Here is a 27,208-nt window from a genome sequence, read left to right as displayed (position 1 = left end):
TCGTTCCTCCCCAGCGTGGTAGACATCCACCAACGACCTGTCTGTTCTCTTCATATGGAGATGAGCGAAATGTGACGGATCCTTGGTCTGGACCTCCCCTCAAGTGCAAGGGCAATAGCGAATGAGGTATGACTGGAGTCATGCAAGTGTACCAGGAATGCACTGTTCAAATGCATAAAATCAGCTTGATAGCATTTATGTCCTCCTCCATTCCACAATTCGACCTTGCGGGTTAGGCGCATATTCCACTGTCACGGTATTAGTTTGTAGAATGCCACCATGTTCATTCGATATCACAGTCCCAAGCTCTTCTGCTCCTGGAATGCTTGAGGTGCTCGTCCGCGCCGTTTTTTGTTGGATGAATTCCAGTGGGACAGAAGAACTCCCGTTAGTGGTGACGCGATCGGTCGCACCAATTCCGTCGGTGCGGTGATACCGATCGTGGAGCGAAGTGATTGTGTTTTTGAAGAAAACGCGGAGCACGGGTATGCATGCGCCGATGATGGCTGTAGCTATTTCGACGGCCGTCCATATTGTAACGTCTTTCCCTGAATCTGTGTTGATCTGTTAGCGATGTCTCGCCTCTTTTGTGCTTAGTTGAGCACACTTACAGAAGAAGTCTATGGCGGTGAGGTCTTGGAGGTACACGCCCTTGATAATCGCGCAGACTCCTGCAAGCAGACCCATGCTCATTGCGATGCCCAGCCCGATCTTCTCCTTTGTCTGTAGCTGCAGCCCCCACAACAGCTTCCATGGTATCAAAGCAAGCGCGAAGTCCACGACGGCACAGAGTGCAGCATTGAAATAGCCGTAGTCCCTTGTCACTGAACCGGGCCAACAAGTTCCTTGAAGAAATGGATTCCATAATTTTGCGGTGGGACGACACGATAACCAGGAAAGGAACGCGGACGGTAACATGACGACGAAAAGTAGGACGATGCACACCCAAACGAATGCCTTGAGCTTGCCTTTGGTGAGTCGTAGTAGTGTGACGCCGAAGGCGATCTTGGAAAGAGTGGCCGCAAAGCATGATACAGTAGCCCCTATGTATATGTTCCGAGTGAGGGCAAACACATCTTCGATATCGACTGTCCAGACATGTCTTCCTAAGCCGAGCTCACGGCCGGCTTGAGTTATGGCAGACTCGACAGCGAGGAGGAGCTGGTGGAGGTCAGCGTCAGCCCCGCTAGTCCGTGCCTGGTCGAGGCGAAGGGGAAGCGGTTTTTACATACCCAGGCAAGAGATATGATGTAGTCATCCCACCAAAGTCTTTGGTGTCGACTAATTTTCGCATAAAGTCTCAGTCCCAGAAACCCACCAGACAAGGCGCATAGCATCCACGTTACGCCCACCACCACAGGCCCGGTATCTCCAGTACAATCCATCCTACTGCAATCCAATTTGCTGATTTCCATGGTGTGATCCTTTGATTTTTTTTATCTTCTTAGTGCGAATACTGTTTCGGTTTTCTTGAGCGTGCTGCACAACGCCCTCACGCCAGCATACGTGTACGATCGGCGTGCACAAACCGGCGACAATACATTGGAGAAGGAAAAAAGGAACCAAGTCTGCCAGAACAGGATGCGCAGCAGGGCAATAAAACACGACCTCACGTCGCCACTTGGTACACGTGTGACCATTTCCGCACCACTGGCACAAGTGCTTTGACGGCGCCGGGACGTCCCTTGTGCTATGCTCTACTTGTGTGAAGCCCCGTCTGAGCATCCAACAGTTCGCAGCGGCACCTCCACTCCCACATGTTTCATAGCCATGCGGAACCATGTCCCCGTACTAGAAAAGTGGATTTGTAGAGAAGATCGAAGAGGCGCATGGCAATGGTAGGCAGAGAGGCATCGGAAGGCAATGCGTGATGGCCAACATAGCGGCGTGTGTTCTGCAATCGGTAGGTGTCGTCATCTGTTTCCGGAGCTTGTGCCCTTAAAAAGGAGGGTGGTGATTGCGCATACAATGTAAGTGCAGGGATGTACCCCGCGAAGAGCCACAGATAAGTCTGACTCGCCAGTCGCCGGTCCGGTACTTGCTGAAAGCGTGAGCATCGCTTGGCTGGCTTTTCTTCGCTGTAATTACTTTGTAGAGCAGGAGCTATAATTGCCGACCGATTCTACGGTCCAGATTCCTGATCATCGCCACAACAAATGCAGAGCGTGCCCTCTGCCGACCTTGGGCCGCTATAGAATGTCCTCACGAGACGTCGGGTTGCCTCAAAACTTAAAGAAACTAATCATACGCGCATAGACCCACAGATGCCATAGGGGCATTTTGTGCTGCCTGAGCGCAGAGCTCGCTTCCTCCGCGTGGCAATACGCTGAACGCACACGCACTCGCATTCTCTGGGCTGGTGACTTCATGCGAGGTGCCGTCAGCGTGGCGGCTTCAACGCTCTCAACTACGGCGGTCACTGTTGTTGACAGAACCTTTTTTCCAGTCTGAAGGAACCAACGCACAAGAAAGCACCGCCGTCGCGCACCAACAACCATGGTGCCGCCCGCCGCCCGCCGCCCGGGAATGGTTCGCTAATCGAAGATCCATCGCAGCGAGTAAGGTTTTGATCGGGCCGATAGGGCCCACCTCCGAAGCGTGGCAGCAACACCCACGACCATGGTCCACGAGACGCTTGCTGGCCATGACAGGGACGTGTACCTGGGCCATGGGACAGATTGATCGACCATGATTGAGCCACAGTGGACCGTTGGGCTTAAGCTTCGGCTCGGGCGAATGCCTGGATCATTCGACCCTCGCACCGATCCATCCTCATCAACCAAGAACGGGGACGCGCGTTGGAGAAGTGTTGGAAATATAGGTTATTTGCCGATCTCGGTGAAGAACATTTGACGCTAGTACACTACTTGACTTCCAACCTCAACGCATCGTACTGAACGTACACACTTCTCGGCAGCAGCGCCGACTCGTAGTCTGTTGCATTGTATGGCAGACTCAGTAAAAGTTCGTTCTTCCCTGTGGTGGACAAGTACTCCGTTGGAAACGTGTACTTGTGACCTAACGTATAGCAAGTGATTGCACTTCTAGTCGCGCAAGAAGACGATTGGTTATACCTAGAAATGTATCAGAAACCTGCAGCTACTAGCTGTTGGTAGTACGAGGACTTACGGGATGATCCAGGGCTCAAGTTGATGCCCGTTCACGACAACTGTAAGGGGAAGGTCATTCCAGGGCTGCGTGACATTGAAGACATCAGTATTTCCGGCTGCTGTCTTCGCTCCCGCCAATTGGACTGTGAATGTCGCACCCTTCTTCTTATCAAGATCATGCTTCTTGAGGTCGAATGTTATCGTCCAATTGTTAATCTCGCCGTGTCCCGCAACTTGAGTCGGCCGATTCGAATTTGCATAACCACCGAAAACAGACCAATGGATGTAGTTGAGATCCCTTGCTGGGTCGCTTTTCCCTACATGATAGTTCACACCGTTAGGGAAGTCCTCGAGATAGTCGTATGCACCCCAGTATATGCGATACTCCTCAGGGTTTTGCGGGGTATCGAGCCTTTGCGCCGCATGTCTCCACTCTCCACCAGCTTTATCTGGGGTTCCAATACGCCAGAGCTCGGTGCCAGCGGATTCAGCCTTCCACTTCAGGAGCCCACTGTTGGTCGACTTTCCAGCTCGAACAACTATCCCATCTCGTATAAAATCCCCGAAAATGCCATCGGCATAGACTGTCACTCTGTACCTGCCCGCTTTGATGCGATCTATCTCGACTTTGCCATCCCTCTCGATATCTGCCCAGTATTGATAAGCTGAGGTGTCGAGAACATTATCTTGGAAGTCGACGCCATCTTGAGCCAAAACAGCAATCGCGTTCTTAGCACCCTTCGGCAAGTCAATCTTGGCTTTCCATGAGCCACGCTTTGAGCTCGGCACATAATTTGGAACGTGTTTCGCAATTGAATCGTAAAAGTCCGCGTTCCAGGATGGTGTGGCGTACTTCACAGCCTCATTCCTCAAGTCTCTCCACGAGGCGCCTGCAGGGCCTTTGTTAAAGTGATAGTATTGGGGACCGAATGTGCGATCAAAGCCATCGGTGATGTTTGGTGTGCCATCGCCGTGGTGATTGGAAACCATGTAATTGTAGATAATCCCATCAACAACCAGGTCTGAATGTGTCGGACCGCCATAATAGGTATCTTTAGTGTTCATCACTAACCAAGCACCGAAGGTTGAATTGTCCTTGCTGTTCGTTCCGTCGCCAAAGAGTCCATGAACCTGTTGGTCGCGCCAAGTTGTCGAAAAGGTGTACTTGGTGAAGTAGTCCGCGAACTCTTCGACATACGGGTCATCCGTGCGGTTGCCGATATACCAGGTGGCATCTTGAACGGTTGTCGCATTTGCAGTGCTGCCTGAAGCCGGATTCGGCACCGGCATTTTGCTAGCAAGATTATCGTCGGTGATCAGGTCGGTCCACAACTCTGTGCTTGGCCTGAAGAGCGTCCTGAACTCCTGCAAATTTCGTAAGAAGGGAGTAGTCGAGTTGTGATAGGCGATGCGACTGAAGGTGTGCAACCCAGTTTCTCCATCCCGCAGAAACCAATACTGCTGCAGAACTTGACCCGTAGGAGGGTACGTTTCGCTCATCATGACACCACCATAGGCGACATGTTGGGAGTCCATGCCTTTGAACAGCTTGTAGGTTGGCGCGATAGTACCTGGCGTGTAGGAACCAGAGCCTGTGCTTGAAGGGCCGCTGGCAGGGATGCAATAGCAATCAAGATATGGGCCGACCCCATATCTGCCGTCGCCAGAAGAGCCCCCCGGAGAGTATGGAATGTAAGCTGCTGAACCAAGCAGATCTTGTCCATCAAGCACCAGAAGATCAACTCGTCCGATAGATTTATTGACCGAGACAAAAAGGTGGTCATTCTCTAGCTGGAGATATGCGGACGTCTCGTTGGCGGTCAGGCGTGCTGAGGCATGGCCAATGCATGCGAGCAGGAGCGCTCCACGCACGGTGTCGATGCGCACCATGGGATCGAAATTGAGATATCAGCGCGTGCTCTGCGCTGAACGACAATGTCGTACATCGAGGTTTGCATGACGGTTATATAGCAAACGTCTCCCGTGTCTTCGCGTGTTCTCGTTCTATCCCGTATGTCGGGTAATGGGGTATCATTTCCCATCGTGCCTGAAGATCCTAGAAATAATCTTGCGGGATCGAAAGCATGGGGACGACACTAACCTTGCATGCGTAAAGTTGCGGGGGTGATGGCCAAGGCGACGGGGAAATTGGGGGGCGCATGGCCGTCCAATGACACGTCTCGGGCCACGATGCCCCGAGAAAAATGATTTTCCGCCCCTGTCGTACTTTCCCACGGGGTAGCAATAAGCTTCGGTTGGCAGCCTCGGCGGTCTTATTCTTGGGGCTTCTGTCGCGGTATCGTCGTGCGATCAAAATATGAGTTGAGATCTTTGGACAGTTTATAACGTGCTGTTACGCAACGCTCGTGGGAATAGCCGTGATGTGACTTGTGGGTGTTTTGTTGAGTGATTATGTCATTTCACAGTCACTACCTTTCTGCGTGGACACCCCGAGGACTCACACCGGAACCTTGGGGCTCGTCACGGTTGCACCAACGCATTGTACCGGCACGTGGCAACGACTCCACAAATTGCGCCTCTACCAAGGCACCTTTCTTCTTCTTCTCGCTGTTTAATTTGGCAAAGCGCTCAACGTGTCAGCTCGGACTCAGCACGCAAACTGCACCGAATGCGATGTCTGGACCTGATGCACTTCCCAATGTAACGGAAAGCTTGACAGAGTGTTAAAGTGACTTTGGGAGCTTGCAGCGAGATTCGATGCTTGAGTCACACTGGCCATGATCCTTTCAAAAGCTTAGATATCCGGGTTCTGATCCTTGAATCAGTCAGCTAAAGACCAAGCCACGCGTTGTTCTGCGACGAGTTCACTGACTCATCAAAGGTGACTGTGCACATGACTAAGGTCCACTTCGTGGTCGACGGCTGAGGAACGCTGTGTTTCGATTGGCAAAGTCTCGAAGAATGGCTCAAAACAGTGAGTATTGTCTTAGTCCACGAAATATTGTCGGATACAACCCATAGAACCGTAAAGATAGGTGACTATATGTATCTTCATGGACGTCCTCGTTGACAAAGATGCAGCCATACTAATACATATACAGCTCAGACTGAGTCTCACTTCGTGCGTGTCAGATGCGTAGACGAGAAGGACGACTCAGACAGAGTAACTGTATAAAAAGGCGAACTGAGAACTCCCACCACATTCATTTTCTGCCTCGCTAAAAAATTACCTCCGTGTCTTGTACAATTATATTGTATCCCAGAAGGTTCTACATCATCCTGACGGACGAACAACCAGAATCATGCGAATCTGTATCCCTATTCGTAAATCCGTTGACGAACGTACCGACCAGCAAGTCTAGATCAAAGAGCATTTTCTCACTAGCAAGCCGGACAAGCGCTTCCACATCATATTTCACAGCCGTCGCCGAAAAGATGCCAACAACGAATAAACCCACGATTGACCAAGCCGTGACATTAAAATTTCAGCATCTCAAAGGTATAATCCAATGATCCGACACTAGCTCTGACGTGGTACTAACTTACTGAAGATACGGTAGTAGAATGGGGTATCTATTCTAAAGACGACCTTCGCATAACAATAAAATACAAAGATTACCAACAAGCTTTCCCAAAACTTGGATGTTACAAGAAATATTACAAATATCAAGCAAAGATCAAGACGCACGAGAAATGTTTGGTGGAGGGGGGGTGGGAAAAGGATCAAGAAGGTGCTCTAGAGGCTCTAGACATATCCATAGGGAAAATGAACGCGCGGAAGATGAATGAGAAGAGCGAGAGGGAGAAGGATAAAAAGCAGCTAGAGGAGGCTGAAAAGAAGTGGGCGGAGGAGATAAAGGAGAATCAAAATAGGAAGAAGGAGGCTGTAAAGAAGTGGGTGGAGGAGACGGAGGAGTGTACAAAGACAGGGAAAGAGAGGGAGGAATGAGGCTAGAGCATCATTCCGCAGACATGACATGGACTATATCACCTAGTATCCGTCAAAATTTTCTTACTATGAGTCTCAATGTTGCCGATGGCACAAGGGATCATTATTCACACTGTTTTCGAATCGTTCGCCATCTCATTGCGGCATGTCGCTTGTTTGGTGCTCAAGGCGTTCAGTTCCATGCTTGCATATCGGTTACTTCTTTTCAGTTGTATTACTTACATTGCAAGTTTGCTTTTCAGATTGATTGTATTCCTGGCATAATCGCATAATTTTTCGAAACGTGTGATCTCGTCGTTGACCTAATATGATCTAAATGCTGTCCCCTGTAGGGACCTGTTCGGTCCCACCGGTACGGCCGAAAGCCATTGCAGGACTGCACGAACGAGGAAGCTTGAGAGCACATAAAGCCGGGAGGCGTGGACAGCGATGGCTGATGTATTGGGCCAGGCGCGGCTGGATACAGGTGGCATATGCTTACGCATGGCCAGCTACGGAGAGCGCGGGCTGCGGCGAGCGATACATTGGAGCTTGCAGAGCTGGAAGGAGCGATGCTAGGCCTGAAAGACACCTAGCGTAACGGATTGTAAGGCTGAACACCAACCGAGTCATGTGTCACCCAGACGCAGCTTGCAACACCAGCTCCACTTTGCAAGCTCCTCCGCAACCCAGCAAGACACATATATCTCCGGAAGCAGCTTCGATTATGGAGAGTCAACATTTTCGGTACCTGACGCTGTCCGGTGAGGCTTGTGCAACGAAGCTCGCCAATGGGCGGAGAAACCGGATTTACGAACGATGGAGAAAGCCGTAAAGTGATTCGAACGTTGGGTTACAAGTAAGTCGTTGCTACGAGAGCAGTATCTGTGTCTTATATATTGCAGTGAACAGTACGAACTTGCGCAATACACCCTCGGTTTCCACCGCGGCGTCTCCACAGTCTGTCGCTACGCAGTTCCTCCGAACATCACTATTGTCAAAGATGTAGTTTACAGAGCGCTTGCACGCGTTGTATCCGATTCACCTATGCTCCACACCGCCATCAAGGACGCAGAATCGAAGAGGCCCGTCTGGGTGCAGATTGCCGGTGTGGATCTGGGACAACATGTTGAATGGATCGAGATCGATTCATCGGTACAAAAAGAAGCAGTTGTACAAGAAAAGATACGATCGGAGCTGGATTCCAAGTTCGTGGAGCTGAGCGACCGGCCAGGCTGGAGAGTGGTGGTATTACAGCACGCTGACGATAAGCTGCTCGATGTTGTGTTCACGTGGAATCATGCACATACTGATGGTATGGGGGGTAAGATCTTCCATGACAAGCTACTACAGTACTTGGACACGGAAACACGAAGCGATGCAGCTATTCACATGAATGCCGATGTCAAGCTGGACTTCACGAATACACAAGAGCGGTTCCCTCCGGCCACCGAGTTGTTCGTTGATTTGTCAATGTCGCCCGGATTCCTTCTGCAACAGGCATGGAACGAGGCTAAGCCAATCTCATTGTTTCCAAACCCGAGTGCCGCGAGATGGGCACCCATCCGGCGGGATTCATACAGAACGAAGTTCAGAACCTGCATCGTCGACAACGCTACACTTTCTCAGGTTTTAGAAGCTTGTCGTGGCCACAAAACAACGCTCACAGCCCTAACCCATGGCCTGGTCCTGCTCTCGTTAGCATCTCAGCTTGATGAAGATGCCGCACGAGCGTTCGCTAGTCTCACGGCCATAGACCAGCGGCGATTTCTGCCTTCGCATCCTCCAAAGTATCCTTGGCTGGACCCAAACACCACCATGGCGAACTACGTGAGCAACACATCTCATGAATTTGATGGGGCCTTTGTAGAGCAGATACGGTCCTGTCTTGGTGGCCAACTTCCCGCTAATCGCCTATCGACTGATCAATCTAACCTCGTCTGGTCTGCCGCGTCTAAGGTCCGGGAAGACATACATAAGCGCCTGAGCAAAGGTCTCAAAGATGACCGACTTGCTCTCATGAAGTTCGTGACAAATGCGAGAGCGCTGTTCGAGAAGGAAGCGCGAAAGCCACGGGCGCTTTCGTGGGCGATATCAAATCTCGGCGTGATGGATGGTACAGCCAAGGGTGAGGCCAGCCCCGTCAGTGAAGAAGGTGTTTGGAGCATTCAAAGAGCACAATTCACCTTGAGTGCGCATGTACCTGATGCCGCGCTGTTGATCGCTGCAGTGTCACTCAGAGGAGGAGAATTGGTTATCACCTGCACCTGGCAAGACACAGTGGTCAAAGATGCCCTGGCGGATCGTCTCGTGGGGGATCTGAAGAGATGGTTGTCACATATTGGAAATCCTGTCTCGGAAGTATGATTTTTAGTCGACGCGACCGATGACACTGCGGTTGTTTGCTCGACAAGGATGAAAGAAAGACCTTTATATTCGAAGCACAGCGACTGCGATTATGGCAGTTGAAGATGATGGGAAGTGCTGGGGATATGCTTCACTTCTAAGTGTACGACCTACAAACACTGTGGCTCGCGTTTGTGTCAGCTTCAGGAGACATCTGTAATATCAACATGGCTTACTATCTAAATTACTTGCGCCATATAGGTGTTTAAGCCTTCGCCGATGCGGCCACTTGTGATGTTGACAGCTACAACCGCAGTAAATTACCCATTCACACCAAGGAACCTTTATAGCTTATTGCCTCACTGCTAAACAATCCTCTGGACTCAGTAATGGGTCTGAGGTCAGATATTTACCTATAGCTTCTATCTTTTGAGGCTGCTGACGAACAATGAACGCCCTAGTGTATTGCCTCCTTAATCAAAATACCCATTCAGATTGCAGTGACGGGAGGCGAACATCTCTAGTCGGACCTGCCTTAGTGAGTGATCGTGGGAGTATTCTTCGTAACTACCAGGATAATACTCTTCCGTGCTTGATTATGTGAGCCCTCGAGATTGGGCCACACGTGATCTTGCCCTTCACTGTAGGCCATGTTTCCTTGGGGAGTTAAGAAAAATTAATGTACTGCCGAGGCCCACCGTACATGCATAAGCCAACCTGAGATCGGCAGAAACGAAGTATTGGTTCGCCCATTTTAGCTCAAAAGTAAACAGAAAACGCTCGGCTAAAGTACGTCAAATGCAGAACGCCCAGGATATTCTTTATCATTTGGGGGACTGAGACTGCTTTCGTAAACGCATCTATAATAACTTAAAGATAGAGGAATTCCTCGCCTGGATGTTACTTAATCTCAGAGAGAGATCGAAGATTATAAGCGTGGGAAGTTAGTTCTTTGTGTCTTCGATTGGCTGGGCGACATTCGTTTTGTGGATTCGAGTACAAGTCGTTGATGCGGTAGACGAGATTGCGAAGCTGGCCAAGCTGCCGGCTGGAAAGTCTACCAGCCTACGCGGCGCTCTTCGAGGTGCCTCTGACGTCTATCAATACTGGCCTAGCTCACTTTTGCATGTCTAGTGCCGCCAATCCTGTGAACGGTCTGGAGTGTAACATTGCTAGTCTCTGACTACTAGCATTGCTTGCGACTTTCTCCACATCCCAAGTTCCTTCGTGGTATTCACGCAGCAATATTTTAAGGCTAACACCAGCGAGCATGAAGGATATGTTTTGCCTATATTGGACGTGGATGCAGGTGATAAATATATATATCCCCAGCTGCTGTCAGCAATGAGGCTTCTCTATCCTGCATAAGCAACGGTGAGACCGCGAGGAAACACACTTCGCACCACTCGCGGTCTGAAGCTGCTACGGCGAGCTTGGAGAGAACAACCCGCGCACATGCAGGACTGGGGAGGGATACAGGCGGTCTCCTTCCGTAAGTACCGCTCGCTGGTTGCCAGGATTGCAGAATGAGAGGATGCTCATGGTACCTGAGGACTTATCTGAGCCTCAAGCCTGTAGTAGCTGAAGTAAAAATCGAACCGTATGCTTACGCTGAATTTGGCTTCATGAGTTCAACGTGTTGACAGCCGTGATTGAAAAGTCGAGGGCTTTAACTCTCGTTGCAACTTACGGGTGTTACGTGTAGTACCTGAAACCGCTGGGTGGGTAATTGGTGTTAGTCTTCCCGGTATCACAACCTGCTCTGGCAGGGGAAAATCAACTCGCTGTATCCTCTTTGTAGGCCTAAGAAGGGTAATGTTCGTAATGCTACGGCAGCTGTCTCCGTTGCTGGACGCATAGCAAGCTCACATCTTACCGTGGTTGCAAGATCAGGATGGCAGCTAGCGAGGTCGAATTCGACAAAAAAAGAAGCCTGATCGGTGGGTATGTTACGCCCAGGCGTTGGAACCACAGCTAGGCGGTAGTGGGATTCGAACTGCCGTGCTTGCGCCCTGTGAACCTCGAGTTAGCAAATTCTGCTCATCGAGCAAGCCCACGGTGTCTGACTCCACCGTGGACTTGCTCGAACCTGATTGCTAATTGTATAATATATGTACCACCACTAGACCTTGTAGACTTTCAGATTCTAGAGTTGTGGCTTGTGGGGTGAGGCAAACGGATCTTGGTCGGGGGCGTGGCTGCCTTTGGAGGGGAAGTTGCAGAGTGTTTTCCGCTCTCACCACAACACCACGACCTCCCCCCACCAATCCTGCCCACACCCACCTACAACACCAGCCTCCGCCGAAATGGCTGCACTTCCCGCGGCCGTCGAATGCCTTCAGGTCAACCTCGAGCTCCGCGATGTTTACTTCCTCACGATCGGTATGTGGCTTGGCGGCATCCTCATGTACGCCGGCCTCGCATTTGGCAAGTTGCTTGCCTTCGCCGTAGGCCGGTTGTGCGTTGGCGAGGTCTTCTCGAAAGCAGGCCTCATTCTTCGCAAGATCCCCGCCGTATGTCGCAACGTTGTCGCGCTCAGGTTTATATGCCTCATCCGCTTCTTCGTCGGCACCCTCTCCGACCGAGACTCTATACTTGATAGCATCACTACCGACTGCGCTATACTCCTCGCCGGCGTGCTCCTCGGCGTGCTCTTTGGCATGTTCTTCAAGCACAGCCTCGTTGTGCGCGCCAGCATAGCCATCGAGAACATACTCATTGCCGGCGCCGTCTTCGCCAGTACTGTGCTGCTGAACTATAACAAGCAGCAGAGGCCTGTGGCAAGGCATGGGAGGAAGCTCAGGCAGAAGAAGCGCAATGAAGCAGCGAGGAATGCCTCAACGGACAACATAGCCCCGGATGATGGCAACGGCGACATCGACAACGACAGCGAAGTCGCAGCGCAAGAGAACTCCGTCGCAAACAAACCAGCCATCAAGCCACGCAGGTAACTCCGCGCACCCTTCGGAGGCTTGACTCTGGACTTTGATACCGAAGATAGAGTAGGTAGCTCAGGCCGGTAACACACGGCATGCTGTCCTGGGAAATCCCGGTAGCGTACAAGGCTTTTGATACGGCTTGAACTTCTAATACGTCCTGTGTCATGCTTGTGACGTTTTTTTTTTGTGATGCACTCTGACATCTCCTTTGTCATACACGAGGTGATATTCCTCCTTGGACTTAGGACACGCACGACCAGGCTGGAGGCATATTGTGCATCTAGAAGATCCCATGCCTCCGCAAGCTAGAAATGGTTTATGATGCCCCTAGAGCTCAATATCTGCGCTAAATCGCACACTTTTGTTTTGCGTTTAAAGGGCGGCCACCAGAAAGGGGGACAATCCAAATGTCTGTACATCCCGTGCTATCCCGGGACGGACGCCTAATCGTAGGACTACTGTTCCGTAGCTGCGGTGCTAGAGGGAACGTCCGTGCTGGGTATAATCGTTTTCTGACCGTGTGTGTGTAATATCTCTTGGCGCAAATACGTGCGGGGCGGCGAGTGTGATTGAGCTCCGGTCACCCCCATCACCACGACAGCATTATCCTCGCCAGCTCATGTTCGCGATATAGCTAGGTAGGCGTTGCAACTCCACAGAGCCTTAGAGATTCCGCTGACCGTCTGTCAAGGCTTCATACCGCGACCGACCCTACTCCATCGACAAAGTGCCCAAGCCTAATAACGTGGCCGAGTACTCAGCGAATACCGACCGCGGGAAGTCCCGTGCACAAGCCGATGACATACGGCGGGAGATGGATATCCTGAAGATGAGGCTCCAACCATGCGCCGACGAGACTATGGAGACCACCGTGGCGTGGCGCTGGAGATGGCCTCGACAATGCGCGATAATAGGACCTCCACTGCACACAGGAGGTAGAGCCGGAGAACGGCGCCTCGTCTCGTTCGCGAGGCGAGTCTACCCTCTCAGAGTACCGTTTCCGGCTCGGCTACACCGGCAAGGAGAACAAGCGACTCACGCTGGAGATCGTTAACGGTACAGTCCATGATGGTCCTTTGGCCATCCTCACCCAGTAGACTTGCAAGGACCCCAAGAACTACAATACAAGCAGACGCTATATTCGAGAGCTCGACTGCGATCAGGCAAGCCGGCATGAAGTCCCCGACCAGAACCCGCTTGAGACGCGTCTCGCGATGAACTACCTCAGCCAAACTGTGGGAGTGCAGTATGAGTCTTACGCAACCCTTCGGTCACGGATAAGAGGAGCTCAAGATACGGAAGCGTGACGTATGAGCCGCACGGATTGCGAAATGTACAAGACGATCTTCGAGAAGCGTGAGGATATATGGGTTCGAGCGTTGGCTTCAAGCCGTTCTTGCCGGTTTGACGTCTCTGCTTGGTGGACTCTTAAAGCTGGTGCAGAAGCAAGAGACGGCGGAAGGGGGACAAGAGCGCAAGCTTATGCGGGAAGAAGGAAAGGAAGCGTCGACAGGCGAAGAAGCACCGGAGAGCGGCGAAAGCCAAGGCGACGGAGAGGCCAGGATGCTGCGTAGTGTGTTGAACTCGGGTGAGCGATGAGCAAGCCGATCGGCTCCAAGGGATCATACATTGCCAATGTGCAAGTATCATCATGTAGACAATGGAGGTTTAGTCCCGATCCTGATGTTTGACCTTGAACACGCTCTGACCTTCGTGACGGTGGCCCTGTCCAATGCCCGCTGCAGCTGCGTAAAATGCCTCCGAGTGACATCTGCGTAACCGAGCAAATCCAGAGCCTAATCTGTTCGGGCCGCTCGTCTCTTGTCTCCACAATTGCAATTGGCAGAACCATCCCAACCTGGCGCTGATGCTGCTCATGACGATCAAATTGCAAGGCTCGGCGTAATATTCGCTGATCAGGAAATCCTGCGTCCTATACCGTACAGCAGCTTACAGAATCTAGCCATTTTGAGCATTTCTTCGAGTACTCGAGTACAGGATCCAGTTGGCCGCTAATGGTACTTTTTTTTAGCAATCACGAGCGTCTCCTCAGCATAGATTCGTGCGCTTTGTCATATTCGGAGTAGACCATCCTACGCTGGCAGCCAACAACGGCCATATTGCCGTCGTACCATAGACTAGCACTCCGGAGAATAGAAAAGGATAGTAGCCTTGGACATGTTGCAGCAAATTCGGCGATAAAGCCGCAAGCTCAAAATGTGCAGCTGTTACCTTGAGTTTGCGTTAGGCTGGAACAATGACCGAAAGAAAGCAAAAAAAAGAAAGCCTGTTTCGGTGGGTATGTTACGCCCAGGCGTTAGAACAACGGCGCTGGCGGTGTTCGAACTGCCGCCCTATAACACTGTTAGTAAATCCCCAAATGAGCAGCCACGGCAAAGTGAACGTTACCGTAACTGCTCAAAAGAAGCCGATAATTCTAAAATATATATAGACGTACCAAGAGGATAGTTTCGTGATGTCCATGGCGACAAGTGTGTGTATGCCTTTGACGAAGCGGAGGTTCACACGTGGTTGCCGAATATTGCATGTATTTCGTCTGGCGAACCCTCCCCTCTCCGGCCAGACAACCTTCCAAGTGCGGGGCATTCACTTAGGACAACCGTGTGCAACTCCTCGATTGTACACGATCTTGATGTAGGCGGCATGAAGCTCGAGCTCTCTCATAGGGGAAGACGTAACTCCTCTCGAGGCATCTCAGGAACCCTCGACCTTTGAACACGTCCTCAAGATTCTTTGATGACACCCACGCGAGGTACCGTTCAGCTTCCTCTGCACGCCGTGCAATTCGTGGTGTGCTTGGGCTTGAGCGTCGGTGTTTGCGCGTCGAGATCCCCGCCCTCACCGCAACACCATTGCTTCGACATCAGCTCTTGCCACCAAATCGCAGGCGCAACGCAAAGCAAGCCCCGGAAAGATGATACATGAGCAAGGCTTGTCTACATCGCCGACAGCTGCCCTGCCTGCTACATCTGCACCGCCGCGGCGTTCGTCCACGTGAAAAGCCAGCGACCACACCATCCGTTCGACAGCACCTTGACGAGGATAGGCAGCGATGAAGGGGCCTTACATGGCTTGAGCAAGCTTCGGAAATACCGAGGAGCCTACGTCCACCTCCGGCATTCAGACGTACACCCGACTCGTGCTCCGCAGCTCGTATGTTCGCCGACACCAACCGAGTCTCACGGTAAAACCTCGAGGGCAGCTTTGCAAATGCCGGTACGGGTCGAGACATAAGTATCTTTAGCTGCTCCCTAACATAACATAGGGCTCAACGAAAGCGGCGGAGTTTTGCGCGCCCCGACGCCCCCGAGACTGCCATCATCCGACCGTAGAACGCATGCCTCCACAAGCACGACACCAACAAGCGGCACCAGATGAGGCTGGCTGCAAGCAAATGCCATCACACTCCACGAGCGCGGCGGAGCAGAAGCACACTAGCGAGTACTGCTGCCACCAGAGAGACTGGCCAAGAACGGCGCGATCATGCCGTACGTGATCGACGCGCGGAACAAGACCCTTAACTGAAGAAGCGATTTTTGTCGAAGACGTACATGGCGCCAGCGCATTCCCATAAACAAAATATTAGGAATCGGAGTATTGCAGGTCGTCCAGTTCGCCCAAACGAATCGGATTGTCGAACACGACGCGTGACTAGGGAATGCGTTACCCTGCCCTGGAACTGGAGGCCATACATGGGCGGAGTGGACAACGAGCGACTGCGAAGCTGGCATGGTGGCACCGAATGCTTTGGAGTACGGCATGTCTCCAGGGAAAGCGGCAGCATACAACCGGCAAAGCAATATTGCGTGTGCAAACCGACGCTTGGGTCCAAGGCCGTTTAGAAGAGGCTGGGTGCTATCCTGAACACGCAGCTCGTTCCGAGGAACATCCTGGGAGTGAGCGGGCTGCTTTACTCGGAGTGTTCTTCTCTTCCCAAACAGCGCTGGTAGCTCTAAGCATGATTGCCTAGGGGAGGGATCCTCTTTGCTCTGTTCGAACGGACCGTGTGACAGGCCGCCTGTCTCGCATTGCGTAGCGCTCTTATTGCAGGGTGCTGGGAGGGTACTGCAAAACCCAAATACCGAAACATATCTCTTTTAACCCAAATACCATCATTTATCGGGCTGGTTATCGAAAAATTAGGCAGCACATCATCCATGGCCAACGCCTGGATCCAATGAGCCCATCGCTAGAACGCAGCGGCGCTTGTCGGAAGAAGCTGCTGTCTGCATCTTCTCAAATATAGCTTTCCCTTGGAAAGGATCGTGGAACCATTTGAAGTGCGAGACGAGTGCTCATACGTGCTTGACCTCTTCGAGCGTAGAGGACAGCCGCACACCACTGTCGACAGATCATCCCAAATGACGGACTTCGAAATACTGTTTACCAGTCAGCATGCGAGCCACGATATCCTGAAGCACCCATCCTGATAGCATAAACCAATGGCTCAGATCTGAAAATTATCGCACAACAAGGTCCACAAGTATGAACCGGGCTCTCTGTACGCAGTATCTGTTCTAGATCACAAGTGATCCAGTAATCATTGCCATCTATGCAATCGAGTGCATCCTGGGGGAAATTTACCTTCGACAGGCTGGCACTGGCAGGGCTCCAAGATGTGCTTGAGCTACCAATATGCTTTAACGAACAGAAGACGCATAGAAAGCAGCCTTGGGGTTTCGCAGAACAAATGCTAAACCGATGACGATGGTTTGAGAGGCGAGGATGGTGATAAACGACTATGCATCCCGTCGCTAACGTGCTCCGAACTGTTGAGCGACTGATTAGGCTGTCGGAAAGGGCCGTTTCGTGAGCGATGACGGCGGGATCTCTGTGACGGGCTCTTCGTCGATGTTGAAGCCCCGTTCTAGTCTTTGCGCGTCGGGAATGGGCTTCGGACCAGGATGTCCAGACTGGTCATCTTGAGGTGATCAACATCAGCTCCAGGATTATGTACCCGAACATGGAACCATCGCAGGCCTACGTCTGCCTTCAACCTCTGCGTCTTTAGGCGGACGAATCGTCCTATACCAGCCTTGACGAGCACATAGCCATCCCGACCAAAGTGCCTCGTGGTCAGATGGTCCATGCACCAGCATCGAAGATCTTCCGGGCACACGCGCCATGTCCCGCGATATGGCAAGCCTTACAAGCCGGCAAAGGCTTCATACTAGTCGCATTTTTGATTCGAGCAACCGTCTTCCCGAGGACTTGGTACACTCTCCAATTGGCGATGTTGACTCGCCCACTATCGTATCGCAGTCCGACTTACCTGTGACCTGGTCCTAAAAGCCCACTTGGAAGGAATCGATGTCGCCTCGATCCAAATCGTGAAGGCCGTACTGCATTATGTTCTGCTTTCTCCTTCTTGATTCCACAGAGCATCCATACGCAAGGATGCGTGAGAGGGGGAGATCAACAATCCCAACTGGCTTCGCCAGTGCTCATGCTGGCGTCCCACGTTCGTGGAATGATATATCCGATATGTGACAGCGGAGGATGAAGGGTACCACATATCGGCGTTGAAGCCTTTCCCTTGCTGGGTTTTCGAGAAGTCGGTCAGGGGGCAAGGAGTGAGCTTGCAGGCGTTCCGTTGATGCGATATGAGACACAAACGTCGGCAGAGCGTATCTCATCTGGCGCCGGTCTTGAACTGATGTTCTGTGCCGGTCCTCAGGGACGATCGGGTCACAGAGTCGATGATACCCCTCTTGCTGACAGGATCTGCTTGTTGTTTCTCTGGATCGAATGGCGCTTCCTCAAAGCGGCGTGCCACAAGCTGAACCGATACTGATACTGCGAGCGAACGCGCCAAGGCCCGGCGCATCATCATTGGTGATGATGCAGTAGTTTCGACGGACAGGACCAATTCTTTCACGAGGGAGCCGTTTGCGAGAAGCCTTCAAGATTCACAGACTGCACGAATGCGGACCCTACTAGCGAGCTGTCTATTTGTTGACGTTGAGGCAACGGGACGAAGTTGGTGGAAGTTCGAAGACGCTGAGCGGCACACTGGCAGAGGCTTGTACTTAGAACAGATAATGTTCTACGGAGCTTTGCGGCTAAGAACTTATGATCGCAGCGGCTCTGAATCTTTCTTCCAATCAAGGACACCTAGCCCTGTCAAGTACCAGATCCCATGTGCGTATGCGAAAGAACGTATCACAGTCTGGTTGTCGCAGGGATTTCGGGCTAAAAGTCTCCCAAGTTCCAAATCCGATAGATCGCAGAACATGCTGTATGACCGACAGAGAGGCGACGTAATTATCGGCAGAAGGGAAGAGCTCCTCTCATGTCGGCTTGATCGTAACCTTTTTGCTATGACATCCTTCTATGTCCCTGACGCTGTCAGATGTGCAATTGCCGCAGTGTGAAATGGGACGATGCAAGCTCGGCGTGTGTCAATGAAAGCCCTTTCATTGAAGCGAGGGTGTTTTCCTGGGAGGCGAGGCCCCACCCTGGAATGGGCCGTTGGTCGAGTGAGGTATCAGCGAGCGGTACAACGATCGAAACGGCGCTCGATGTGAAAGGTGGATGAAGGGTGGCTGTCGCTTTCACGGTGTGGTGAGCAAAGCCAGGACCTGAAAGCGAGTCCGGAACAGCAGTTTAGTGACCCAGTTCGAAGCGGAGACACACTCACCGAAGAATGGCGGACGCTGTCACTACTGGCGACCGCCTTCGACCGCCTTCAAGAAGTGTGTGATGCCGGAGGTTCTGCAAAGCTACCAAGAGAAAACCCGACCGTTCCCCGAAGTACCCACCCGAAGCTGGCGCGTCCTCCAAGTTGAGGATACAGTGTACTCGAATGGAGACCTACCACCACGGGTTTTTCAACCTGGTGTCATTATCCGCTTCGACGTGCTAAGTCGCTCTGGACTTCTCCCGGTGCATGCATGTCATGGAACACAAGCTTCGGGTTCCGTTGACCTTACTATCAGTCTCGCGATTCGGTTCGTTCGAGGGGGCGGGGCGCGTCGCGGCTATCGCTGTGATAGCATTGCCGTTGCGGTTGTAGTCGTGGTCGCGGTCGCGGTCGCACGGGGGTGTTGCCATCAGCGGCGGCTATTCGTGTGCTGCACGTGCTGCTGCTGGTATTTCCTGATCTGCTCGGAGAGTATCGGATCATGCCATGCAGTGATCAAACGTCGGAACGACGCGCTGTAGCTGGCACTTGTTGGTGTGAGAGAAAGTGCGGATAGGAGAGGAAATCGCAGCTATTGGATGAGTAAGGGCGGCTTCAAGGAAACAGAAGCTGCGCATGACCTATCCGCACTCTCTGGTCCCGCGTTCTAGCAAGAGCGCGTCGAATATGTGCGTAGAAAGATTGTGGGGTTGACAGGATGGGTGACGATGTCGGAGAGTGGAGACAGAACGTGCGGAAAATTGAGCCCTCCCTGGCCTCACCCACACCTGCCGCTGGAGGCGCCCGGACCAACAAGCACACCATCTTCCCGACGCACAGCTCTTCACAAAGTTCCTCCTCTACGTTCGGTGGGCTGTAACGATGGAGAGGAGTTTCAAGAGGGTACGAGGGGTACCTGCAGGAGGATCAACGGTGCAGGGATTCATTCGGACCGAGTCCCGCACAGGACGGAGATGCCCGCACCCAACGGACCCTTCGAGCAGCACCAACACGCCTATAAACTCGTGCTATGTTCTCTACTTTCTGAACCAAACTCTACAGCGTCAGAGATCATACTGCTGAGCGATCAGAGCATCAGTCCTCGCTCTGGGTTCGAGAGTCAGATAGGTATGCGCCCAAGTGTCCCCCGCGAAACACGCAGCTAATCGATGCAAACAGAATTCCCACGTAGATACGCAAGGAGAGCCAATAGTTGGCCTCCAAATAGCAATGATTCGTTCACCCCGTTTACACAAAGCCCCCAATTGGTCCAAACGTGTCTCTGCCATTGAAATTCACTAGGCCCCTGTTGCCTTCCGCACCGTGCTTATCCCCTTGCCAACTTTATTTTCACGACCACCCTCTTTCTCCTCAACCACCCAACAAATAACGCAGCACTGCCATCGCTTCCCCATTCATGTCTACGACTCAACTCTACGTGTTACCATCGTCAAATCTTTGCTTTCGAATTCCAAGGATCGGGGTTGCGCTGTTCGCACCTATGCGCTCCTCCATTCGCGGTTCCCTCGTGTCCGCCCCTGGGCACCTCAACCATGCTAATCAGACGTGACAGCCTAACATGTACGTGTGCAGACTCATCGAGAACAGATCCAACCTACGAGGAATTCGAAATTGCCTTCACATGGCTCTTATCCTATCCTCTTTCCTACTTCGCTGACGTCCGGCGCATCCAAAAGCCCCGAAAATACCTGTGCGAGTGGCACTTCCAAGGTTCCATGGTCGCTTGACGTCGCAGTCGATTCACGCGCCTTGTCTCCTCTCACGAAACACCCTCTTCCTTCTACATGGCCACTTCTACACCTACGGGTAACCCAGCGGTGCGAATAGCGGTCATTTGGCACCAGCGAAGGCCGTGGCAATGGTAACAATGATCTGGTCCGACACTTACGCACACGTGACGGCCATGCTCATACACTAACAGTCTCATAGAGCCATGCTCTCGCATCTGCTACTGATTTCAGACCATTTGCGCGAGCGGAAGCTGCTCATAACATGCGCACGAATTCCATTCCTACGCGTACTGAAGCTTACCAGGATGGTTCAGGTTACATTGCCTTCGGCCAAGGATTTTGGTGCCACAAGCTACTGGTATAATTTCAGGGTGATTCGACTCCCTTTTCTAATTTGAGAGATCGATTTCATCATCACCTACCTTCCTGGCCTGCTCGGAATCTATAACTCTAACCTGGCCTCCTTTTTGAGAGCCTAACGGGCTAAAAACAACTATCCCGTATCCACGATCGGAACCGGAGGCCAAAGAGCAGACCATACAACGTGCGACAGACTCAATGGAGCTGGCTTATCACTTCACAATTCCTGGGTTGAATCAAGTGCTTCTCTTACCCAACCCATAAATCTTGTACACGAAAGAGATAGTCCTGGGAAGTGATTTTGAAGGCACTCGGTGGTTTGGGCAGACTTGGAGTACTCTTAATGCTCGAACAGAAAGACAAGTACTAAGACCCGGGATCTTCCCGTACACAAGCCCCAGCTATACGAATCTTGGTGTTAGAGTGGCTTTTGTCAAAGCGTTTCTCCCAACAACAAGAGGCTATCAAAGGTTCCCTAGGAGACGGTGCTTCCCTGGTATCTCTCAGTCACCCCTCAGCTAAAACGAAGCCAGAAGATACAGTAAGTGCTGATAAGGCAGCACACAACTGGACTAGTGACAGTCTAAGAAAGCTTCATCATGCTGATATCCGGACCGGAGCCGGGGCAGTTTCTTATCGCATTACGACGTGTAAGACCTTACAGAAAATTCACCATGTGTTCCAGGACATCGAGCCCTTACTTGAACAACGACTTTGTGAAGTCGCGTCAAGCATAAGAGGATTCTTACTGCAGCCAAGATTACCTCCATCGCATGTCAGAAAGGATTATTGCGCAAGCACAGCTCCTCTTTTTCCCGGCCGGTTTGCAGTAAAGGCAGCATCAGTGGTATTGGTGCTCCAATTGCCTGCAGGGAGATTTGATGGGGAGTTCCAATGGTGAACCATCCTATGCTCTACCTTCGGTACTTGGTGACAGTCTAGGTCACTTGTTGGCCTGACAATTTCTCATTCTCTACAATTTCTTGCTTGTACATGTTACGATAACGACCCTTTCACTGATTGGAGGCCTCCTCTCACAGTCACTTTCACTCATCCGAGTCTCGCCTTGCCAAATATTCCACTGGCTACGACTTCTGTTTCGTTACACCTTTGTACTGCAACTCTCGATCTTTCCCTCCGTCATATCCATACTACCAACTCATCCAGTCACGACCTCCAGGTATAACAATCCAACACTCGACCTCAAAGCTGACCCGGCACACATACATGCACATGGACATCCCTACCCACAGACAGGAGATGAGGTCATGCGAAGGAGCTAGTCTGCGCTCACCTCGCCCTTGACCGCCGTGTTGAGCATGCAGGAAAGGAACTATAGCTTGTTCGAGCGGAACGTGCCTTTATACTATCATCAGCACAAGCAGTTCCCAGCCCACCTTCGCCTGCCGTTGATACAAGTTTCCCATTTCAACGCTGTCTTTATATAGCATGCGGGTGGGCTGGCATTGATTTATCCATACGAGGGACAGGAGTCGGACGCTAAGGTTTTGCAGCTATCTAACATTAGGCTCAGTCAGCCAAGATCAAAAGGCTACCATCAGCATACCGACGCACTAGTTCTTGCAGTCGATTCCATCATTCTTCGCCCACCGAGTGAATAGAAGTGCACAAACACCAAGCCTCGCCTTCACCGATGAAGACTTCAATGCACAATTTTCGAAATGTTACCCCAAGCAATGTGGACCGGAAAAGCCCTACTCAGCCTCTGCTTTTGATCACGAATGGCAGGCACCCTGCACCGGTGGGTGCGTACACTATTCTCAGACCTCAATTTGCCGAGATCGGGAGCGTTGCTGCTTTTCGGCTGCAGATGCTACCTCCATGCGTTGCAGATACTAGTTCCGTGCGCTGCATTGCACTACAAGCGCTTTGAAGACATCCGGGCGGGATTTTGATTCTAAACGCATCATCCACTCCTTGTGCGCCGGAACAACTGTACTCTATCACTTGCTCAAAGGGCCTTGACAACGTCGACAACCTGCGCTCAACAGCTACAGCTAGACGTGGTAGTATTCGACCTACCATGCCCGCTTTCGCAAGGAAGCTCCGCAGCTTCATGTGACCTGCTCGAGACACCTTTACCTTCACCTTGGCTGCCGACCACCGCTAGTGCTGCTGAACCCATCCCTCCTCCACCAAGCACGGTGACAGAGACACGATCGCCCGGTGCCTCATTACGATACCTCAGGCCTCTCCCGGGTAGCCCAACTATCCTTCACCTAGATTTGGCACCTCTCGGCTACGCGAGCCAGGTCGCCTGCTCGAGGCGTTTGCAGTAGCACCGACTATCTGAAGCTGGAACTCAAGGTCACGCCGGGAATCTCAAGACGGCCTAGCGCCTCAGGTATGAATATAGATTCGACTGCCCCTGGCCCCTCGTCCTGACCTTATAGATCTCAAAAGCTTCAACTCCTCTGGTACGTCAGGAAGAGTATGTTCGGCTAGTGGCTCCTTGGACTATTGGGTACAAGTGCTTCTGCCTTCGCATAGTCGCAACACGCATTGGGTTACTGCCTATTTCGTCGACTCCTCTGCCCCTCCCCACGCTACTCCGCCAGCCGATTTTCTCTATCGCATCTTAACTCGACAATAGAAAAGTGTCGTCGTTCAATTCTCTACCTCCCGTTCCTCCGACGCGGTCTCCATCCTTCTTGACTTCGAGCTCGATACGAAGTTTAAATTCAGGGTACGTTTGACAAATACGCTGATCAAACAGCACGGGCTGACCGATTTTCAGCTATTGGCCTTTCTGCGCCGCTACCTGCGCTCTCAATCAAGTGTTCGGCGTCTACGACTTCAGAAGCTCTAAGTTTGCCCGTGTCCAGACATCAATCGCGGGCGTAACCCCTCTATATCTGACATGACTGGTATGTCTAACGGAGGTGACGACGCCATGGACAGCTTCGGCGAACAGTACAACCCGTGGGCTGATTCGCCGGGCGGTACGTCTATGATGGCGCAGGTCGGCCATGGTCTCCCCCGTAAGTCAGGACCCTCACTTCTACAGATGTTCACTAATTAGACATGTTTCAAACAGATAATCAGTTTACGACTGGAGCGTTCCACAACCCGGCCCCTTACCCTCAGCATCCTTCCCCCGACGCGCCAAACAACGGTCGATATGCCATGGCCTCGGGCGCAAACCTGTTCGCTGCTTACCATCAGCGACCTGCTCCCGACCCGCAGATGGATGACCAATATGCCATGACCTCGGACGCAAATCGCGGTGCGCAGATGCATAATCCATATGCCGCAGCCCCAGTCAGAAACCCTTTCTCGAACTACAACAGCCCCTCTCCTGATGCGCAGATGGGAGGTCAATATGTCGTCTCTGGCGCGAACCCAATCCCCGCTTTCGGTCAGGGACCCTCACCTCACCCGCAGATGGACAACCAACACGCGGTCGACTCCGGCTCAAACCCATATCCAAGCTACAACAACCCTACTTTCGATGGGTACTCGAACGATCAGTCTCCAGCTAGCTCAGACATCCACATCAAGCGCGAGCATGACGATGGCGACTATGTTGATAGCGACCTTGCAGCCGACGAGGACATCAACGATGAGGCTTACTCTGAACAGCTGGGCAAGAAGCGGAAAATCAACAAAAATGGTCGGATGCGCAAAGTTCGCCAGCCCCGGGGTAATCTGCGCCGTTGGGACGAGAATGACGTCTCGCGAGCTCTGATGGGCATTGTCTGGGCTTGCGGGGAGAATGGCGTGCAGATCCCTTTCGATCAAGCTGCCAAACTAGTGGATCAAACCTGCACAGCAGGCGCTCTCCAGCAGGCCATTCTCAAGATCCAGACCAAGTTAAACAAGGATGGCGAGCAGATACCCCGTATCAAGATGAACTGGCCTAAGAAGCGCGACAGTTTCACTGGTACCAAGACTGTTGTCCGCGACAACGGCAAGGTTCCTCGCAAGAAGCCTACCTTGACTCAGGCCACCCAGTGCAATATCACCAGCCTTCGGGCCCTGCCGCGCAACGGGCCCTCCTTGTACGAAGGTCCCAAAACCGAAGCGGAGCTTGATGATTTCCTCCGCGGTCCGAACAATATCGTAGACGTACAGATTCAGTATGCGCAGCTACCACACAGGCCGGCAATGTCCCAGGCAGCTACAACTACGACTCAAGTCGCAAGCTCATCCACTCAAGCGAATACTCCTGATTCTCAAGGTCTCTCTATGAGCAATTCGCACTGCGGCCAATCTGCTGCTTCTGATTCTGCTCGTTTCGACCATGAGGGCGTGAGTGAATTCTTGTCTCCGTCGCGTCACATCTCAGACCTGCCGCCGTCTACGCCTGTGCGGCCTCATCGCTCTCCCGTATGCCCGTCGCCCCCTCATCGCCCTATGGCGGCGCGTCGTGCACATGGCCATCTCTCAGCCGGTGCCACGACGCTCGAGCAGCGCTTTTTCCCGAACAACGTGCCATCATCCCTTCCAGCCCTTACTCAACAACGCACTTCCGGCCACAACCAGCAGCATGACCCGGATGCCCCTGCAGATCTTCGAGATAGGCGCTTGCAGCAACGCTGGGCCAACGACACTCAGCTGGGACTGCTGGCAGCTTTCAACGCTGACTTCGAGCAGCGTAACGCTTCGAGCCTTGCACAGCCGTCATCTTCGTCAAATCTACGTGTCGATACCAGCATGTCGCGCAACGCTGCTTTCCCGACCGACGTTATGCTGTCTCCATCCCCGATCAACGCTCGCTTTTACCCTGATACTACCTCGCAGGATCTAGGCGGCTTCCAAGGCATGACGCCTATGGAAGGCCCGTCTACCGGATTCGACACTTCCTTCTCCCCGCCAAGGAAGGATTCGGGAGCTTCTTCAGGCACACAGTCCACCAATTCGAGCCAGGCTTCAGTTGGCTCCATGGATCACTCTGCTCGAGCGGCGCACAACAAGTTCCAGGCTAGTTTGGCAGCTGCAGCTGCCGAGCGGACCGCCACCTCGATGCCTTCTCGAACCATACGAGCGCACCACTCGCGTCAGCAGCCCCGCCAGCAGCTCTCCGTGGGTCTGAATACTCTGAGCAACCCCTTCGGTGGCTCTTTTGACGATGCTTTCGGAAATCCTTTCAGTCCTACTTATCTCCCTGGTGGTAGTATTGACGATGTATTCGGTCGTTCGACCAGCATCGACGCTGGCACGGGCTTCGGTCACCGTTAAGGTATCATACGCTCAGCTCCGGCGTCTATTTCGCATTTCGTCGCTATCTCATGGCTCTCGACTTTCATGCAGACTGGTGCATGACGTATACGCCCGAAATCGTTCATCGGTACCGGTTATACCCACGTTCACATCCACTTGCATATTCTACATGCAACGCCAGCAGCAATTGAGTACTCGATTTCACCGGTCCCTGCCCCACGCTTTATGGCTCAACGAAAATGGGTGAACCAAATGAAACGAATCTTTTCTTGCATATTCTAGCCCTTTCTGTACACTGATTGCACCTGCGGCCGGTCCAAGCACTGGAATATCGATACCCAAGATGTAGGATACTATCACTCGCCACTTCTTTACGGGTCACGAACAAGATCCTTCCTTCGAAACGATATCCGGACATCCCAGCCTCCCCTTATCTCATTTGCTTGCTGCGTTGGATAGCAATACGGTCATCTTGGGTCTCTCTCACCCTTTCCTTGGCTACTGAGGTTTCTCAAATACTCATTGGCGAACTCCTATGCGACTGCTGCTTCTGTGGCCGCGGCTTGGTACGGTGAGGTGCTAGGGTATTAGAGCAGCTCGCTCGTGAGTATCTGAAGATCGCACAGTAGTGTGGAAAACATATTGGTTTTTGTGTTTGGATATCTCACTCTAGATAGAACAATCTCTCTGCGGCTTTGATCAATCTGTCTCTGTACCTTGATGCGTGTGAACAGTGATGTATACGTGAGTATCAATCGTTCAACACATGTCGCTCTGTTGTCATACTCTCGATAAGGATTTCAAGACGTTAAACCCTGTGTTCGTTACAGTGTTTCAAGCGAAGAATCATGGTCAAGAGTGCGGCTACAGACATACCTGCGTTTCGGAAACCAAGAAGAAAAACCCATTCCACAAGATTTGAGGGTATGTATCATGTTTTGACGATCCTCAACAGCTTGAGCCTTATTTTTTGTATGCGGCTTCCT

At 52.1% G+C, this 27,208-nt stretch overlaps 5 protein-coding genes across 5 annotated transcripts; 4 read left to right on the top strand and 1 right to left on the bottom strand.

Annotated features, from left to right (window-relative positions):
• Positions 1-3,125: 3,125 nt before the first annotated feature.
• On the bottom strand, positions 3,126-5,000 carry N0V89_005482 (uncharacterized protein; the record flags this gene model as incomplete). Its single annotated transcript, XM_056214259.1, has 1 exon — positions 3,126-5,000. One exon carries the CDS (start codon positions 4,998-5,000, stop codon positions 3,126-3,128), a length of 1,875 nt encoding a protein of 624 aa, XP_056071526.1.
• Positions 5,001-6,506: 1,506 nt separating this feature from the next.
• On the top strand, positions 6,507-7,020 carry N0V89_005481 (uncharacterized protein; the record flags this gene model as incomplete). Its single annotated transcript, XM_056214258.1, has 2 exons — positions 6,507-6,570; positions 6,623-7,020. The coding sequence occupies 2 exons, from the start codon at positions 6,507-6,509 to the stop codon at positions 7,018-7,020; spliced, it is 462 nt and encodes a 153-aa protein (XP_056071525.1).
• Positions 7,021-7,790: 770 nt separating this feature from the next.
• ATF1_3 (Alcohol acetyltransferase) lies at positions 7,791-9,366 on the top strand (the record flags this gene model as incomplete). Its single annotated transcript, XM_056214257.1, has 2 exons — positions 7,791-7,858; positions 7,905-9,366. The coding sequence occupies 2 exons, from the start codon at positions 7,791-7,793 to the stop codon at positions 9,364-9,366; spliced, it is 1,530 nt and encodes a 509-aa protein (XP_056071524.1).
• A 2,285-nt stretch (positions 9,367-11,651) lies between these two features.
• Positions 11,652-13,381, top strand: N0V89_005479 (uncharacterized protein; the record flags this gene model as incomplete). The annotated part of the gene is made up of 4 exons (XM_056214256.1): positions 11,652-12,292; positions 12,663-12,693; positions 12,976-13,155; positions 13,199-13,381. 4 exons carry the CDS (start codon positions 11,652-11,654, stop codon positions 13,379-13,381), a joined length of 1,035 nt encoding a protein of 344 aa, XP_056071523.1.
• A 10,538-nt stretch (positions 13,382-23,919) lies between these two features.
• On the top strand, positions 23,920-26,240 carry N0V89_005478 (uncharacterized protein; the record flags this gene model as incomplete). Its single annotated transcript, XM_056214255.1, has 2 exons — positions 23,920-24,040; positions 24,097-26,240. The coding sequence occupies 2 exons, from the start codon at positions 23,920-23,922 to the stop codon at positions 26,238-26,240; spliced, it is 2,265 nt and encodes a 754-aa protein (XP_056071522.1).
• Positions 26,241-27,208: the final 968 nt, after the last annotated feature.

Source organism: Didymosphaeria variabile, assembly GCF_027946475.1.
Source record: "Didymosphaeria variabile strain IMI 356815 chromosome Unknown scaffold_4, whole genome shotgun sequence".
Taxonomy (NCBI): domain Eukaryota; kingdom Fungi; phylum Ascomycota; class Dothideomycetes; order Pleosporales; family Didymosphaeriaceae; genus Didymosphaeria; species Didymosphaeria variabile.
This window is presented reverse-complemented; position numbering and strand designations above follow the sequence as displayed.